Source organism: Oncorhynchus mykiss, chromosome 24 (genome assembly GCF_013265735.2).
Source record: "Oncorhynchus mykiss isolate Arlee chromosome 24, USDA_OmykA_1.1, whole genome shotgun sequence".
NCBI classification, from domain to species: domain Eukaryota; kingdom Metazoa; phylum Chordata; class Actinopteri; order Salmoniformes; family Salmonidae; genus Oncorhynchus; species Oncorhynchus mykiss.
In genome coordinates, this window is record NC_048588.1 from 19,503,555 (window position 1) to 19,522,212 (window position 18,658).

Here is an 18,658-nt window from a genome sequence, read left to right on the forward strand (position 1 = left end):
CCAGCCACTGTTTATCTGTTTAGGGAAATACTGAGAAATACATCACTCCTGGTGTGCAACCCAAACACGTCACTAAACATTAAGGCTTCGGGTGAAAAATAAAAGACCTAATTCACATAGACAGTATATACGTTTCTTTGGAACAAGAGGTATTACCTTATGTCTTGCCTTACAAGCCCTATCAACATTTACATTTGTATATTCTGTTGAATTAAAGTTAACACTTTTGTTTCCAAAGGTAAGAGAAAATCACCAGCTTGACTTTTCCTTATTAAGATAACGTCATTGGTCAAACCTCTACAAAGCCTCTACTAGGACAGTAAAAAGGAACATGTACACAGCATATTAAAATAAGAGGAAAATGTTAATATCACATGTTATCAACAAAATTGTAAGACAAGTAAAACTTCTCATAACCATGAAATAACCACAGGTTTAACACAGGACTATTGTCCCCTCAAAATAAAAAATGATAATGTATGTAAATGTCTGTGTCTGCCTGTACGTATGTGTGTACGTGTGTCTGCCTGTACGTATGTGTTGTTTGGTTGCTGTGTAGCTAAAGCGTCGCGTCCCCATGCTGGGTTCAGTCCTGAGGTAAGCACCAGTTTCACTTTGCTTTGGTTCAAAATCAAGACAGAAAATATGTGACAGAAAAACAACACCTTGATATGCTCATTATGCTACAGAATAAAACCCTTCAATGAATGTTGTACATTAATACAATCCCACAATAGTAGGGATTATTGTCTCAGTCTCCAAGCTAAGGTTTTAAGATTCACTAAGTCTATCACAGTGCATTCATGGCTTTAGTCTTCACATTCACCTACTGAGGTTGGCATTGGCACTATAGTGGTCAACAAACTCCAATTGGACATAAGGTCCGACAACATAGACAAATAATAAGCCAGCATGCTCTTTGGAATAAACATTCTAAAACATTTAACAAAAAAACAATAAGTGCCTTCAACCCACAAACCCATAAGTGCTCATCAGTTGATAGAGATGTGCCACTGCACTGTACTGTGCCATGTTTGATAGCCTCCTAAGCAGGGAGACAGGGAAGGGCAGATGTAGGACTCGGCTCGGCAGTGCTTGGGTGTCTTGTTATGGTGTGGATCAGAGGGGCTGGATGGCAGGCATGAAATGGGCCGTCAGGCCGACAGACAGTGTGAATTGTCAGGGAGAATGTGAGATTTCACAGGGATTACTGGAAGACTGGGAGGCCAGCAGCTGGGCTGTGCTGTTCACCCACACAGACAGCGCGGCCTGCCGCCGCACCACGAGCAGAGCACTGTCAGAGGCAGCTAGCGCCCAGCTCTCATGTTCACAACGTCGTCACATTAGCAGCTCCCAGTCCCTGTGTGTGTGTGAACGTGTGTGTATTAAGGCAGCAGCGGAGCAGTCACTTTGGCCTGTCAATGATAGCACAGCCCTCTGTCAGAGTTGAGACTACTATGGGTCAAAAGGATTCAACGTGGTTAGTACTATTTATGCTCAGAATGGGACAATTGTCAGTGCTGATAAATCATCTGTGTTAGAGCAATTGCTGCTATTGATAGAGACTGATTAGGAGTAATTGACTCAAGCCTCTCAGCACTGACTTGGATGGCCTCTCTGTGCTCTCCTCTGGTGAGTTGAATAGCTGTACCCACCATTGTAAATTCACTGAACAAAAATAGAAACGCAAAATGCAAAGTGTTGGTCCCATGTTTCATGACCTGAAATAAAATCCTAGATATTTTCCATACGCACAAAAAGTTCATTTCGCTCAAATGTTGTGCACAAATTTGTTTACATCCCTGTCAGTTTGACAAGGTAATCCATCCAGCTGACAGGTGGCATATCAAGAAGCTGATTAAACAGAATGATCATTACACAGGTGCACCTTGTGCTGTGGACAATAAAAGGCCACTTCAAAATGTGTAGTTTTGTCACACAACACAAAGCCACAGATGTCTCAAGTTGAGGGAGCGTGCAATTGGCAGGCTGACTGCAGGAATGCCCAACATAGCTGCCATAATGTTAATTTCTCTACCAAACTGCCGCCAATGTTGTTTTAGAGAATTTGGCAGTAAGTCCAACTAGCCTTCCAACCGCAGACCACGTATAACCACACCAGCCCAGGACCTCAACATCCGGCTTCTTCACCTGCGGAATCATCTGAGGGGGTATGCCCTTTTGTGGGGAAAACCTCATTCTGATTGGCTGGGCCTAGCTCCCCAGTGGGTGGGCCTATGCCCTCCAAGGACCACCCATGGCTGCACCCCTGCCCAGTCATGTGAAATCCATAGATTAGGGTCTAATGAATTTATTTCAAGTAACTGATTTCCTTGTATGAACTGTAACTCAGTAAAATCTTTGAAATTGGTGCATGTTGCGTTTATATCTTTGTTCAGTATATTACAACACGTCACAGGCAACACCCATTCTTAGTCTACACTCCACATCACTGGATGTTGAAGCCATGGAGAAGAATTGGCGTGTCATCAGTTGGGTATGCACCACGATGCGTCCCAGTTGTGAGATCACAGGGTTGTGCTACTCGCTACTTTCTCAATAACAATTTGAAGGCACCTGGATGCAAGTCAAAATATGATTGGAAAAATACGAATAAAGAGAGGTTATGGGTTCAAAGGGTTATGGCACTGAGTGTACAAGTCATTAAGCTACTATTACTGTCACTTAATATCAGTCTCTCTGTACACAACATCATGATCAGAGTACATAACAACGGTAGAAAAACAAAGCACAGATAACTTTACCTAAATTGTGGAGCGAAGGCTGTTTTCAGTTAGTCCCTCCCTCGTGACTAGAACAGCTGGAGCATGGCGTAAAACTGGATAGAGAGATAGAGAGAAAAATCCAGTACCCCAAAAAACAAAATTAAGAAAAAGTGTTCCAATCAATTGCAAATCCCAAAGCTTTGGCTTTTTCTTTTGTCCAACAGTCCTTTCAGTTCTGGACAGGAGCCCTGAATCTTGTCCATATGTGCTTTTTTTCCCATTTTATGTACAATTACAATAGTAGTAGTACAAAAGTACATTTAGTACACAGGTGTAGGGTCAGATTACAACACTTTCTGGCAACAGTTTCTTTGGTTTTTCATTATGTACAAAAAACAAAGAAAAAATGATCTTTGGTTCTCAATTTGTTTTTGGATCGGTGGTTTGCGTATACATAACTACTACACTGTTTTGAGTGGGTATTCCTTGGTCAAAATATAATAGAAATAGCACGTTTCTCATTCTAGGAAGGTCTTTAAAATGCATATAATGCAAACTTAGGAAAGAAAGGCACTTATAAGAGTCTACACAGTTTGTGGGCATTCTTTAGGCCAAGTATTGGCCTTAGTCTGAGGTGCAGATACTGATGGAGTTGAAGTGAATGACATTAGAATACTGTAAGTTAAGTTGTGTGCCCACAGGATTGTGTGGTAGCCAAGGCCTTGCTGGGGGTGACTGGTCAGAGGGTTTTAGCTGGGGGAGTAGCGTTCAATGGTACGAGAGTGAAAGTCAGAGAGGGACCCTGGGGGAGGGGGCAGGGCCTGGACCCCCAGGACATCCATCTTGTCATGGTGGCTGAGGCGCAGGTGTTCGCCTGCCAGTTTGGACAACGGGAACAGGCTCTCCATGGCATGCTCTGCCAGCAGCTCAGAGGCCTTCTCCTGCTTCAGCCCCAGGTGCTCTGCTGCGTATTTACTCAGTGGGTAGATCCCCTCCGAAAAGTCCAGCTTCAGCTTTCCGTCGGCCGTCAGAGCCCCTCCGCCCCCCCCACTGCTGTGCATCTTCATGTGGCTGATGAGGTTGCGCTGCTGGGCGAACTTGCCCCCGCACACCTGACACTCATAGGGCTTCTCCCCGGAGTGGATGCGCATGTGCTCTGTGAGGCGGTACTGGCGGGTGAAGCGCATGCCACAGTGGTCGCATGCAAAGGGCTTGAGTCCCAGGTGGCTGCGCATGTGGCGGGTCATGGTGCCGCGCTGGGTGAACTTCTTGCCACAGATGCTGCAGGGGTAGGGCCTTGTGAGCCAGTGGGTCTTCTCGTGCTGGCGCAGCGTGGCCGGGTCCTTGTAGGACTTCTCACAGGAGTTACAGCGATAGGGTCTGATGATCTCCCCCAGGACCCCAGGCGTCAGGCTCTGGCTGGACTTCCCCTCCAGGCTGTTCAGGCTGCCGTTACCATTGCTGTTGCTACTGTTGTTTTTGGGGTTGCTGCTGCCCATCTCCCCTCCAGAGTACAGCTCCTCCTCTGTGTGGGTCTCCACGTGGGCGTTGAGCTGCTCAGAGCTGGGGAAGCCCTTGTCACAGGGGATGCAGACGTACAGGTTGTCCCCAAAGCTCTCAGGCTCGTAGGGTAGGTGGAACCTCCCCATGACCCTTGTGGGTGATGGTCGACCCTCACTACTGCCTGTCCCCTCACTGCCTGAGCCACTCTTCTCCTCCTCCCCATCACAGCCCACCCTACGGTAGCGATCATCGCTCTCCTCCCCTGCTTTGTGATGGTGGTTGTGATGCTGGTGGTTTTGGTCTCCGTTTCCACCCCGTTCCTCCTCATCCTCGTCATCCTCTTCATCCTCAGCTGTGTATGACAGTGGCTCATGCTTCACCCAGCGGTAGATGTTGCCCATCTCCCTGCTGGGCTCTCCAGCCTCTGTGGGGGTGTCGGGGCTGAGGGGGCAGGGGTAGTGGTCTGGACCTTGGGAGCTGGAGCGGTGGAGGTGGGGCAGGTGGGGCCCCAGGGGCTTATTAAGGTGGGGGTAAGAATGAGGTGGGAGAGACCCAGCCTGATCAGCTGTCTCCATCTTCTCTGTGGGGTAGGCCCCGCCATTGTTCCCCGGCATTGGGCTGGTGCGGCCACTCAGCCCCCCCTCCCGCTCCTCATCGTGGTGGGGCAGGGCGTGGGCCAGGTGGGGGTGGGAGGGAGTGTTCTGGGACTGGGAGTTGGGGCTCTCCTTGGAGAGGTCCAGGACATAGATGGGGGAGCAGTTCCTGTCAGAGTGAACTGGGCGCAGGCTGGGCTGGGCAGGCAGGGCTGAGGGTGTGGAGGGGAACACCTGAGGGCCCTGAGAGGAGGTGGGGGCATACAACTCCCCTGCATGGGTGGCATGGGGGTGGGGTGGCAGCTCCTCTAGTGGTGGGGCGCGGGGCGTGTGGGTGTTCACAACTCCCCCTGGGTAGCAGGACTGAATAACAGGGGTGGACACCCGATACCTGCCCCCTCCCCCTAAACCCAAACTATTGGGGCCCATCTTCCCATAGGGCAGAAAGGCAGGAGTGGGGCGGAGATGGTACTTCCCATTTCTCCTCATCTTCTTCTTACACAGTGCCACTAAGTCCAGCAGCTGCAGATAGCTAGCTGCAGCCAGCACGGCCCCCAGGTTGGGCTCTGTTGGGGAGCTGGGGTCTCCCTCCGTCAGACGGCCCGTGTAGATGTAGTCTAGAATGACCCGGAACACCCCGGGACTCACCATCTCGTGGTCTAGGTTGATGAGGTTGTCATGGACGACCAGGGACTTCAGGTAGAGGCTGCTGGCGGCCAGAATATTCTTATGGGCTCGGAACAACGCGTTCTGCACCACGATGATGACATCACACAGGAAGCCCTTGGTGCGCTGGGTGTTGAGTTGCAGGAGGAGGTGTCTAGCATGACTTGGGACTTCCATGGCATGGAGCATCGTCGTCAGACCGCCACCTAAAACAGCAGATATCTGTAAACGTCATGCAGTGCCAGTCAATATCTACTGTATATAGTTCCTATATTTCCTAATATACTTGCATGATATTGTGGCACATTCCCCAATTACTTTTTGTCTTCTTTTTATCTCTTTAAGTGAGACATTTAAAAACGAAGCACAGTGCTGACAAGGGTCTGATTTGGCATCCGTATACTAGAAATAAATAAAGTGAACTCAAATCTACATCTTCAAATCGAATTTAAAGCAGTCAATTCAGGAAGTAAATTTAAAAAACAATTTGAAATTTGAAAAAAAAACAGGATCCATTTTCAATAACTTCCCAATAAACTGAGGAGCATAAACTATTAATTGTTTTAATACATTTTTGTGTTTCCAAATTTGACCGCCTTCAATTTGAATTGACCCCAACCCTGCTATTGGCTGAACTCTGCCACTGTATCCCATTACTTAACTTGGTTTTGATGAATCGTAATGATTCCATGTAAGGAAAAATGAACAGATAGGCTCCAGATTTACAGTAAAGGCAGCACACATAGGAGTTACTCTATAAAAGTGAGCTATTGCTGTAAGTGAGCAGCAGTTGACGTGGTTTTGTCATTATCAGAAACTGAAGTGTACACATTCACTTCCTAAACTGAAGTGTACACATTCACTTCCTAAACTGAAGTGTACACATTCACTTCCTAAACTGAAGTGTACACATTCACTTCCTAAACTGAAGTGTACACATTCACTTCCTAAACTGAAGTGTACACATTCACTTCCTAAACTGAAGTGTACACATTCACTTCCTAAACTGAAGTGTACACATTCACTTCCTAAACGGAAGTGTACACATTCACTTCCTAAACTGAAGTGTACACATTCACTTCCTAAACTGAAGTGTACACATTCACTTCCTAAACTGAAGTGTACACATTCACTTCCTAAACTGAAGTGTACACATTCACTTCCTAAACGGAAGTGTACACATTCACTTCCTAAACTGAAATGTACACATTCACTTCCTATACTGAAATGTACACATTCACTTCCTAAACTGAAATGCTGAGAGTGAGAAAAATAAAGATACAGATATGGATATGTTTTCGTGTTGCCGGCTTCCATAAGAAATGTTCCAGAGGTGGTGTGTGCAGTGTTTTAAACAAAGCGGAGTGAACATTTTGCAAGTATGATGAACAGCAGGTATACTGTAAACCTGTGGAGGCAGAAGACGAGTCCAAAAAAAGATGTGTCTTCGAGCTCCCATTCGGCCCAGTCATATAAGGAACTCTGATCACACAGGATGTAAATCAAGACATTTTAAAGCTCCAATGCTTTAACTTGAGATTAACTCTGGAATTGTAATGGACACAAATGCTTCACACACACACACACACACAAAGTTGTGTATTGTTGTACTAAGGCTTAAGTAAACATTATTAACTGAACAAATTTAGCAGGATGTATTGTTCAAACATTGGAGTCTGAGGATACTTTACTGATGAGATGAAACAGTTTGTAACTGTCCCTAAGGGCTTGGTCTCACTGATGGGAAGCAAGCAACTGAATAAATATGTCCGACCGTGGTCTTCCTGACATAAGTTCATCCTCTTATTGTTTATTTCATTGACCATAAGCCCCCAGTCAGAGGGACTGATGCATGAAATTGAAAGTGGACATTTAATTACCGACTGAGGCCTCCTTAAGACACTATTCTGCCCACATGGAGGCCCTGCAAGCCCACTGCACAACACACATAAACATACCAAGGGATCCATCTAAAGAAAAGCAGTGCATGTGGTTCTTATACAGAGTTGTATATCCTGGCTGTCTCATAGCCTTCCATTCCTATTATTTAAAGACACACCTCAGTCTTAATGAGTTTGCGGTGTAGTTGAGGTGATATGTTTAGAATTACCCAAAAGGAACGTAGCAATTTAAAAAATTGTGTCGTTTTGGTGTAATAATAATAACCTAACCATTTACAGGTTGCCACTGCTGCTCTCTTAAACGCTGCTGTCTTTCATTTCTCCCAGGTCGTATTTTACTAGAACCTCCACGATATGAGGAGCAAATCCAAAAAAAGGAACAGGTAATTCAATATGCCTCAGATGAGAATTGATATTCAAAGCGATGGGTAAGTTATACATTAACATCGTGAAGGATTTCAGTTATATATCTAGACACTGTGCTACTCGATTGGTGCGTTGTGCGCAAGGCGCAGCCCTCATAGGCTTTTACGCATGAGGTTTGGACAGGCGCGGATGTTTCCCAAGGGTGAATGGGAGTGCACCATACACTTTTGTTCTGTCACAACACGCTATACACGGCCTGAGAGAATAAAACGGCGGCATGAAACAGAGCTCTATGCTACACTGTCCCCTTTATGCGCGTCGAGAAACATGCCACCACCTTATGGGACGCCAGCCTTCAATTATAAAGAGGGTTTTACTTAAATGTTTCAATGGTAGAGGAAAAAATATAGCAGGCATATTTATAAGTTATGATTTCATTTTTTAGATTCTGGAAAAACTGTCACATTTACTTGCGCATCTCATCTGTCTAACGAGCAGCAAGAGAGTGGGCTTGTGTGTATGGCACAATGATGCTATACTTTGTTTGGGCTCGTTTCCGTCTGTTTGATTGCTATCGTTATCATGTCACACAAGTATACACAGGAACACGCACGTGCACACACACGAGCGCTTGTAGCCTATGTGTAACCGCGGGTTTGCCATTTTTAGCGTCGTTTGGATATATGAATTATAAAAAATAATAGTAACACATTTAACGCGTTCAGTGAAAAAAAAAAACGAATTCAAATTATTAGCATGATCATCCAGTTAGAATGAACGAATGAACTGTCTGTCATATCTGTAGAATTTGTAGAATATGCACATAGTTTTTTCTCTCAAGACGTCGAGTAAAAGATAAGAAAGTAGTGACCAAAATAAATAATGTAGGCCTATTAAAAACCTTAGTCATGCATTAAGAGTTACTGTATCCCCTTGTCGGCCACAGCTCTCTAATCCACTAGACCAATCAAACGTCTTAAAAGGCATCTCAGAGGACGGTTATGTTCACAATTCAAATATAATTCACGTGCTCAAAATGTCTCTGTCTCTCTCTGTCTCTCTGTCTCTCTGTCTCTCTGTCTCTCTCTCTCTCTCTCTCTCTCTCTCTCTCTCTCTCTCTCTCTCTCTCTCTCTCTCTCTCTCTCTCTCTCTCTCTCTCTCTCTCTCTCTCTCTCTCTCTCTCTCTCTCTCTCTCTCTCTCTCTCTCTCTCTCTCTCTCTCTCTCTCTCTCATATTGTAAAAGGCTCAATTAGTAAACATGTTTTAAAATAATGTGAACCATTTATCATCCCAAAAGTGGTTGTAGGTGAATGCTATATTTGGTATAAGGGTGACTTCTTTGAAAACCGCACTTGAGTCACCTTTGGTATCCATGATACCTGTGTTGTGTCTGCGTTGTCACTCCTCTGTTTGGGGTTGAGGCTGAGTTTAGGCTGAGGGGTTCTGCTCTGAGTTAAGAACACCCTCCACACTTCCCATCCACACATTCTGCCTGCCTGATTTTCAGAGAACGACTTTGTCGTAGGTTTACATGTTAATCAGTGTAGTATTTTGTCGTTTGAGAATGTTCTATTTAAGGCACTTAATAATTCATGAAGTTGCAAAGAAAACATACTTATTGATAGCAAATGAAATGTTAATTTTGTTTTATTTATGCTTTATTTAGTCTATTCTAAATTAATGTATTTAGAGGTTAAACTGTTTGTTTTCATGCTGTGAAATAGTATATATATCATTGCTGTTCACATTGCTGTCAAACCACAAGGAAAAAACAGTGAGACACTGAGCTCTAAAGCCTTACGTGGCACGAACTTTTTGTGAATGGGATGTATAAACGCAGTAGAGCAACTACTACAACTACAATTGAGGCTTTGAAAGTAGCCTAAAGTGTGGGTGTCCTGCGCTTAGCCTAAGCAGTGCAGGGAGACGTCTCGAATTTTAGACAAGGCCAGAGACATTTGCTTTTTACACTTCCTCTATAGTCAGAAGGCTAGAAAAGTGAGTAGTTTTAGACAGCCGTCAAAACGAGGCTGCCACCTTATCAACGCAACCTTGCCTTTACCTTTGTTATGATTTTGATTCGCTATGTCGTTGACTTTCTTATCAGGGACATTTCAAATGCTGAAACTCGCGATCTGCGCGCCTCGTCTCTCTAGAATAGAGACCCCCAGACATCCATTCATAATCCCGACGGGAGACAAGTGCACACGATCACCTTTATTAAAGGGGCCTCCTAAAAAAATAACTCACAGGCTATAGGTTTTACATGTTTTATTTGTTTTAAAATATGTTCTGGCTGTTAGTTTCCTTGTCACCACTAGCTTGCATGAGATAGGCCAACAAATCTTATTTTTAAAAATGTGCCTCCTTTTTTAAAAGGTATTTTGCCTGCAGTAAAGTTTGTAAAGTTGTAAAAGATAAGTCTAGTTTTGTGCAACCATGTCTAATTAAATCAATAGATGTTATTGAATACACACCGAGATGGGAAGTAGGCCTACAAACTCAAAGTTGCCCTTTTAACAAAATAGACTCGCCTACTTCTGAGTCCTGTCAACTTCTTCAGAAAATGTAATTATATTCCTACTCAATGCGTTAATTAGGCTATAGGTAAAATAAAAAAATCTTATTAAATACATCGTTTATCAAGAAATGGACAATTTGAGAAGAAATGTGTTATTCAGGCTTATAGGCTATTTTCTTTAAAATACAACAACAACACGACATGATATACCTAATTTAGGTATCTTAAATCTCGCATTAGACAAATCACGAGACTTCAACGCGCATAAAACCATCCCTGACTTCTATAGTGCGTCACCCGTCGTTGTCTCAGTCTGATAGCCATGAGTCTACATTAAATAATCTCCGCAAATATTGTACAAACGGAAAATTCAAGCAGCCCTACACTTCATTGAAATAGCTGTAAATTAGTGATATCCTATGACATCGGCCTATACGTGCGTAATGTGTTGTCAATATTTTTGTGATTGATGTTTTGATAAACGACATCACTTAAATGTTGACATAGCAAAGTGCAGAGGGGTTGGGAGAGGAACAGAACAGGAACAGATAAAGCCGTCATCGCTCTGGCTAAAATCGAATCAACTCCATGTGAAGCACCATGAACCCTTCATTAGTCCGATGTTAGGCAAGCTGTGACCTATAGCTGCACTGTGGTGGAGGGGAGTGAACGCAGCAACGAGACCCACTGCATCAATTTACTACCACTGACTGACAGAGGATGAGGCATCATGCTGAACACCCAGAGACTGAACTACACCATCTGATGACAATAGGTGACATATAGGTTAGGCCTACTTAACAGCAAATAATCCAATATAAATCTTACCTTGTTATAGTTTATATAGAATTTAGTCCAGTGATCCATTTAACATGATACAATTGTGTAGGCTATTCGTAGTTTGTTGGAGCTGAGAATTTTTGAATCAAACAAAAGGCTTTAAGCAACCATGTCTTGTTACAAATAAAAATCGATTAACTAATGGGTTCCATCGCAAAATTAGGAAAACTTGACTATGATTTTAAAAGTTCCTCATTTGCATTCAAAATACACAAACACTAACCAAACACTGAACCAGCGATAAACCCCCTATGTTCACATTAAAATCGCTAAAAGGTAAAATATTGTCAATATTTGGTCTCAATAATTTTGCCTGTTCTGTAACTGTAGTGGTCTTTAAAAAGCTGGTATTGAAACGTTACCTGGATGCCCGATCTCTTCTGCCACCCGATCTAAGTCTCCCTTAATGATCATCTCAGCAGTCTTTTGGAGTAATTTCTGACGTTTCAACTTTGAACTGCCAGCCTCCAAAAACCATGCCAGTTTTCCAAGCACGACTGCCAAAACTTTTTATTATTAATTGCTATGACTTTCTTGTTACTCTCTCCGTCCGTCCTCCCTCCCTCCCTCTCTCTCTCTCTCTCTCTCTCTCTGTGTCCTCCTTCCCTCGCTCTATCTGCCCCTCCCCTCTCTTTCTCACCCCCTCCTTCAAAAAAATACGTGCTTAGTCCAGCATCAGTTTCCTCCTGTTTTATTTTAGTAATTTCCTCGGCTATTTTTTTGTGTCGAGGCTATAACGCGCAATAATGGAGCCTCTATGCGCCGTAAGTGTTTTAGCACCCCGTGTGATGTCAGTCTATAATAAAACTCAATGTTAAAATCGAGGGCAGGAACTTCATTCAACTGACCCCAACTTGAACTTCACAACACATCGCGACTTCGTCTTAAAGAGACAGGCCTTTATTGTATATCCCACAACAGTTTCGCACTGAACTGAAGTTTGGAGACATATGAGACCCGTAAAAAAATGCTTATTGTCAACAATTAGACCATGGGGAAATAGCCTACACACCGATAGATGATGGATGGTTTATACATATACCATTTGACTGAAACTGATCTTTAACACACCCTTTTAGTTCATGGATATTTCAATTAAACCTACTTATAAGGTTCATCCTATGCCGTCTCAGTGGAGGATGCTGAGGGGAGTACAGCTCATAATAATGGCTAAAATGAAGTCAATGGAGTGGAATCAACCACATGGAGACCATGTCTTTGATGTGTTTAATGCCATTCCATTGACTCTATTCCAGCCATTATTATGAGCCATCCTCCCCCCAGCAGCCTCCACTGGATAGTTTAAAATGTGCTGTTGATATTGTGTACTAGTCCTAGTGGGTAAACCGTCGATAGCCTATACGGATGTGACATTCTACAGTCCAACCCCCATTGGCTAACTTAGAGTCACTTCATCGTTAGAGTTTGGTGTCTACTGATTGTAGCATAATGTCTAATGAGTCTCACCTGCTCAGGTAAAGACAAGCAGACAAGAGCTGACAGTAGACTGCCACGGCCCATATCCTGCGACACTCGGAGTACTGACAGAGGTTGGCGGGGAAGAGCAGAACTCTGTCCCCTGATATTTATCCATCAAATATCTTTATAAGGTAATCCTGCAACCATACACTATATACCTAGTAGTGCAGTCATTGACGTAATTTGTTTTCATGCGTAAAACGTGGGCCTATTTTGGAGCGGAAAAGGTACCTACCTCTACATTTGGGGTAAGCTACATATACACCCAGTAAAAGGTGATTAAGTGTACCTACATTGTACTGTAAATTAGCCCCAAAATAATTACAATATACTGAACAAAAAAATGCAACAATTTCAAAGATTGTACTGAGTGAAACTTCATTCAAGGAAATCAGTCAATTGAAAAATTCATTAGGCCCTAAACTATGGATTTCACATGACTGGGCAAGGGTGCAACCATGCGAGGGTATAGGGCAGGATAAGTTTCCCCCACAAATGAACTTTATTACAGACGGATACTCTTCATGCTGTTTAATCAGGTTCTTGATATGCCACACCTGTCAGTTGGATGGATTATTTTAGCAAAGGAGAAATGCTCACTATCAGGGATCTAAACAAATTTGTGCACAACATTTGAGAAATAAGCTTTTTGTGCATATGGACAATTTCTGGGATCTTTTGTTTTTTGCTGATGAAACATGGGACCAAGACTTTACATGTTGCATTTTCATAATTTTGTTAAATATATATTAATCATGACAGCTGTTAGGGTTGTTTAGGTATTTTATGAAGTTTTGTTTGTCTTCAGGCCTACAGTGATTTCAGTGTTCCACACACAGTACACAGTTCTGAATTTGATCATGTACAATAACAAATTATTGTAGCCTTTGCTATTTTTAATACACAGCAATGGGCCTAGTTGCAGTGTTGGCTGACAGTCTGAAAATCATCTCAATCAACTTTTCTAATTTACATCAGTTCTAAAACTTTTAGAAGCTGAGCATATGTCAAATGATATATATTTATTCTACCAATTGACTGTAGGTATACCAATCTTTGGCTACTAATTGTAAACCGTTGTCACTGCAAATGGTCATTTTGCCGTTATCACAAACATCTTAAGTTAAACACGTTTGTTTTGAATTAGTAAGGCACGTTTCCTCTCTCGAATCCTTCAAAGAAAAGTAAGTAACTTTAGATTGAGAGACATTCTCGGGAGATTTTGTTTTACATTTACCCCTAAACAACCTCAGAATAATTGAAAGCTTTTAAAATGCGATATAATTTAGGCGTCAGGTATGTTAAGTCTATACTTGCCAGCTGACAGACAACTGTTCAAAAAGTAAATAAATATATACATAAGTAGGAGAGCTCGTATTGGCTTCACTGACTGAATGCACCTGAAGTCGCGGTAAGTATGCAGACGCCATGTAAATATTCATGAGGCTAGCGGAGGCCATCGCGCGCTCTCCCAACTGTCATTTACCCACCTCGGACTCATGTCTGGTGTCGTGGCCGTTTGTGAAATCTTCTCCTCGGGATTCCCCCATCCAGACTTCCAAGCTTACTCGCCTAAAATTCCGTGCTATTACCAACCTCTTCCTTGTTTTCTCCTACTCTCTATCACCGTTCGTCCTTTCTCCTTGCCCTGCACGCTCTTTTATTTCTCACGTGCAATAGTACTATATCGACACCTCTTCAGATTTGGTCGAGGTCCGATCAGACCAGGGCTGATGGCCTGGTGGATGCGCCCACAGCGACACCCAATGGTTGGCATTCTAGGTTGTAATGTGCGCAGCAACCTTTGTGCTTAAAGTTACCGTCATTCACTGCTAAACCCGTTACTTTGCACTGTGCTTATATTCTATTTGGAATTAAGAAAAATCGATATTACACTTGCTTTGCCATTTCAGTGTATATATTTTCTCCATACTCTAAGCTGTATGTGAACTTCTTCTGTCAGATTCACTGTATTACCAGACATACCAGTGCAATGGATGGCTCATAGAATACATCACCCCCGTCAGTAAAGACCTTCTGATGTGACATTTTTTCCCTCAATGGCACAAGCATTGGTAAAGACGGGCACAGTACATAACTCTCTATACAAGCCATAATTTGGAAAATATCTAAAACTGTACCAAAAACATGACCTTCTTTTGCAAAATTTGATTAATTATTGAAAGCAGATACATTGATGTTAATATTACATTAATGTTCATATTAACATTTCCATTCTATTTTAGACAATGTTATTTTGAACAGGAAATTATATGCCAATTTGTCTGAACTTCTTATTTGATATGAAAATGTACCTGCTTACAATGTTTTACACAGGTAAAACTACCAAATAGCAGGTGTCTTTTTTAAAATACCTATTTGCATGACAGAAATCAGCAAGGTTTCCATAAGACATTTGATAAAGTCAATTTAGTTGATTGAAAGTCCCTGATTGACCAAAATAGTCTTATCTTTAATGATCATAACGACTCAACCGTTCCCTATAGACGATTCCATAAGCCTTGCTGTGGATTGTGAATGCTCCCTCCAACACCCAATCCTCCCATTGTCTGCCCAACACCATGTCAATATGATAAGAGCTGCTACAGGTATTTATGAACACCACTGGACGGATCCCTGATTATTTCACCGTCATTATCTTGTTGCTGCTCTTTAGACAAAAGATGTTGATTTAGTAGGACACTTACCGGGCAGAAGCCTATTCATGTCTCAGCCTACGTGTGTTGTGGTATTTCAATCACAATAGCAGCTGACAATCTTCTGATCGAGGGTCTTCCTCTTGGTATTATCCAAGTTCAAGATGCTGCTGGCTGCTGTTTCATTAGAGTGGTCAAAGTCACCCGGCCTGGAGGAGAGGAGGTATTGTCTTGCTCACTTCCAGGTTCCCATGATGAACTGTTGATAACCTTGGTCACAGAGGTGGGCAGAATGGAACCAGACAAGAATATGGGCCATCTAAGGATCTATTAGTTTCAATACATTTTCATACAATAATTTAACTTGGGAATACACCATTTTATTCATTGATATTCTGTGAGTGAGAGAGCCACTTCCTCCAGAACCACACTTGGGAACCAGACATTGAGAAGCTGAGCTGCAGCAGCTAAAAAGCTCCAGGCACCAAAAGGTCTGCTGTCACCTAAATCACACACCTCCCAACTTACACTGAGTGGACAAAACATGATGAACACCTTCCTAATATTGAGTTGCTCCCCCTTTTACCCTGACCAGCCTCAATTTGTCAGGGCATGGACTCTACAAGGTATCAAAAGAGTTCCACAGGGTTGTCAAGTTGGCTAGATGTCCTTTGGGTGGTGAACCATTCTCCATGCATACAGGAAGCTGTTGAATGTGAAAAACACATTGCATTGCAGTCCTCGACATACTCAAACCGGTGCGCCTGGCACCTTCTACCATACCCCGTTCAAATATATTTTTCTTGCCCCTTCACCCTCTGAATGGCACACGTACACAATCCTTGCATCAAGGCTTAAAAATCATTTTTCAACCCGTCTCCTCCCCTACATTTTTTTTTTTTACCTTTATTTTACTAGGCAAGTCAGTTAAGAACAAATTCTTATTTTCAATGACGGCCTAGGAACAGTGGGTTAACTGCCTGTTCAGGGGCAGAACGACAGATTTGTACCTTGTCAGCTCGGGGATTTGAACTTGCAACCTTTCGGTTACTAGTCCAACACTCTAACCACTAGGCTACGCTGCCGCCCCATTGATTTGAAGTGAATTAAACAAGTGACATCAATAAGGGATCATAGCTTTAACCTGGATTCACCTGGTCAGTCTGTCATGGAAAGAGCAGGTGTTCCTAACGTTTTGTAGAATCAGTGTATTTACGAATGTCAGGGCTGCATATGTTTGTGTTTTTAGAGCAGGGTTGAATCAACTTGGATGTTGAACTTGATGTAGACCCAACGTGAGTTAGTAATAATAAAGGGAAAGTGTTTTTTTTTTCCTGACAGTTGTTAGGAGATATGAGGGCCCCAGCCCTCAAATGCTCAGAGCGCCTTGTTTCAATTTGCGCTCAGAGTGACCAATAACATCCCAATCAAGTTATTATTGCTCCATTATTGTCTGGCAGGTGGCCTGCTGCAGTCAAGACAGTACAGAGCAGAGAGGCAGGGATCGTGGGATAGAATGGTTCACCTGCAGCCGTCTTAGCGATTAGCGCCCTGCCACCCTACACCAGATGAGCATATCATCACTCTGCTCCCATTCCAACCTTCCAAGCATCTCTCTCTCCCACTTTCTCTTTCTCAGGGCAGTCTGCGCCTCTCACTCTCTCTCAGGCTCATCTCTTTCTCCTACCCTCCCTGCAGACATAGCCACGGTCCTTACCAGATGCACTCCCCACTCAGAGCCAACCCTTCACCAGAGATTGAGCGGTAGGCTCAACATTGAATCACACCCATCTCTTAATTAAATGTAATGAGCAGCTTTGCAACAGTTTTAGTGGATAGGTGTTCAAGGCATGTAATTTGAATTCCCTGAGCTGTTGTGTTGTTTGGTCGCTATTCCAATCCACCCTCATTCTGTGATGAGCAATTATCTTGCCATATAAAATCCAAATTATAAATACTCATGGATGAGTTATGATAATACAGGGATAGTATGGGATTCCCATCTCAGAGAAATGACTATGGTAAGAGTAAATTGGTGGCATTGAAATGTCTCTGAAAGTCATACTGCAGATGTGTGAAAATGTATGTATCATAACGTATACGTTTGATACGTTTATCACTCAAGTTGGCGTTGGTTGGGGTAGCTCCAGAGGTGTGCAGCTGCCAGTCTTGTCCCTCAGGACTGCCCCAGCACCTACAGTTTGTTGGTTCCTGTGGACCATCATGCAGGGAAAGTATATTGGTAAACCCAATATGTGTGAGTGAGCAGGCCAGCCTGCTGGGTGTCTGTGGTGCACATGGCTGTCCGCTGAGTGGTCTCTGCTCCCTGGTCTCTCCTCATTAGCCTCACACAGCACAGCCCTTCCCTTCTCACCCCCTCTCCCTTTTCTTCTCTCCTTTTACCTTCCACTCACAGAGCACACATTGGGGAAGAGCAACCTTTGTTTTCTGTATCCTACACACACAACACACCCGCTCCGCCCCTCCTTTTCTCTCCTCTTGACCGACTAAATCTCTTTTCCGGCTTGATACTTGCTGAAAACCATATGGTGTGTGACATCATGAGGGCAGGAAGCAGAAAGAGGGAAGGGGAGAGCGGAGCAGAGCAGGGGAGAGATTGGCTTGCCAGGTCTCTGCTCAGTGATGTCAGCAGACAGGCATTCTGGGAGGCCCATTGGGGGGTGAGGGGGAGCAGGTTGGAAGTGGTTTGGTTTTTTTCACATTTCACTCCCACCTGGATAATCAGGGAAGAGAGGGCGGAGGGGCATGGACTGGAGGAGGAGGGGAGAAGGGAAGGCGGAGGGTCTCATGGACTGGAGGAGGAGGTTAGAAGAGAGGGTGGGGGGTCTCATGGACTGGAGGAGGAGGGTCTCATGGACTGGAGGAGGGGAGAAGAGAGGGCGGGGGGTCTCATGGACTAGAGGAGGAGGGTCTCATGGACTGGAGGAGGGGAGAAGAGAGGGCGGGGGGTCTCATGGACTAGAGGAGGAGGGTCTCATGGACTGGAGGAGGAGGGGAGAAGAGAGGGCGGGGGGTCTCATGGACTGGAGGAGGAGGGGATAAGAGAAGGCGGGGGGTCTCATGGACTGGAGGAGGAGGGGAGAAGAGAAGGCTCATGGACTTTGTATGAACTGCATTCTTTCAGGGAACTGTCCCTGTATAATGATGTCTATACTTACCTGTCGTACACACTTGCGTCTTGTCCCTGATTTGCACTCTCCTGCACACACATGAACATTCTCAAAGTGTAAGCAAAAGGTATTTCAAATTTTATGATGGTCTTGGGCAGAAGAGTCATTCTGGGGATAAGACAGTCCCGTCACTTTTCCACCTGAAGAATTTCAGTCATTTTTACCTCTCTGTGTGCCTAAAACCTCCCTAGATCATCTCTCATCCTCTGTGTCTC

General features: G+C 43.8%; 1 protein-coding gene across 4 annotated transcripts; it reads right to left on the reverse strand.

The window, feature by feature from the left end:
• Positions 1–2,623: 2,623 nt before the first annotated feature.
• Positions 2,624–14,312, reverse strand: LOC110503947 (hypermethylated in cancer 1 protein). Of its 4 annotated transcripts, none has more exons than XM_021582611.2 (2): positions 14,086–14,312; positions 2,624–5,694 (listed from the first exon to the last, which is right to left on the reverse strand). In XM_021582611.2, exon 2 carries the CDS (start codon positions 5,675–5,677, stop codon positions 3,476–3,478), a length of 2,202 nt encoding a protein of 733 aa, XP_021438286.2. In that variant the 5' UTR covers positions 5,678–5,694; positions 14,086–14,312; the 3' UTR covers positions 2,624–3,475. The 4 variants fall into 4 exon arrangements, with proteins under 4 accessions (XP_021438286.2, XP_036817704.1, XP_021438285.2 ...); XM_036961809.1 differs by having other exon boundaries at positions 2,624–5,710; XM_021582610.2 differs by lacking the exon at positions 14,086–14,312 and adding an exon at positions 11,479–11,695.
• Between the last annotated feature and the right edge of the window lie 4,346 nt (positions 14,313–18,658).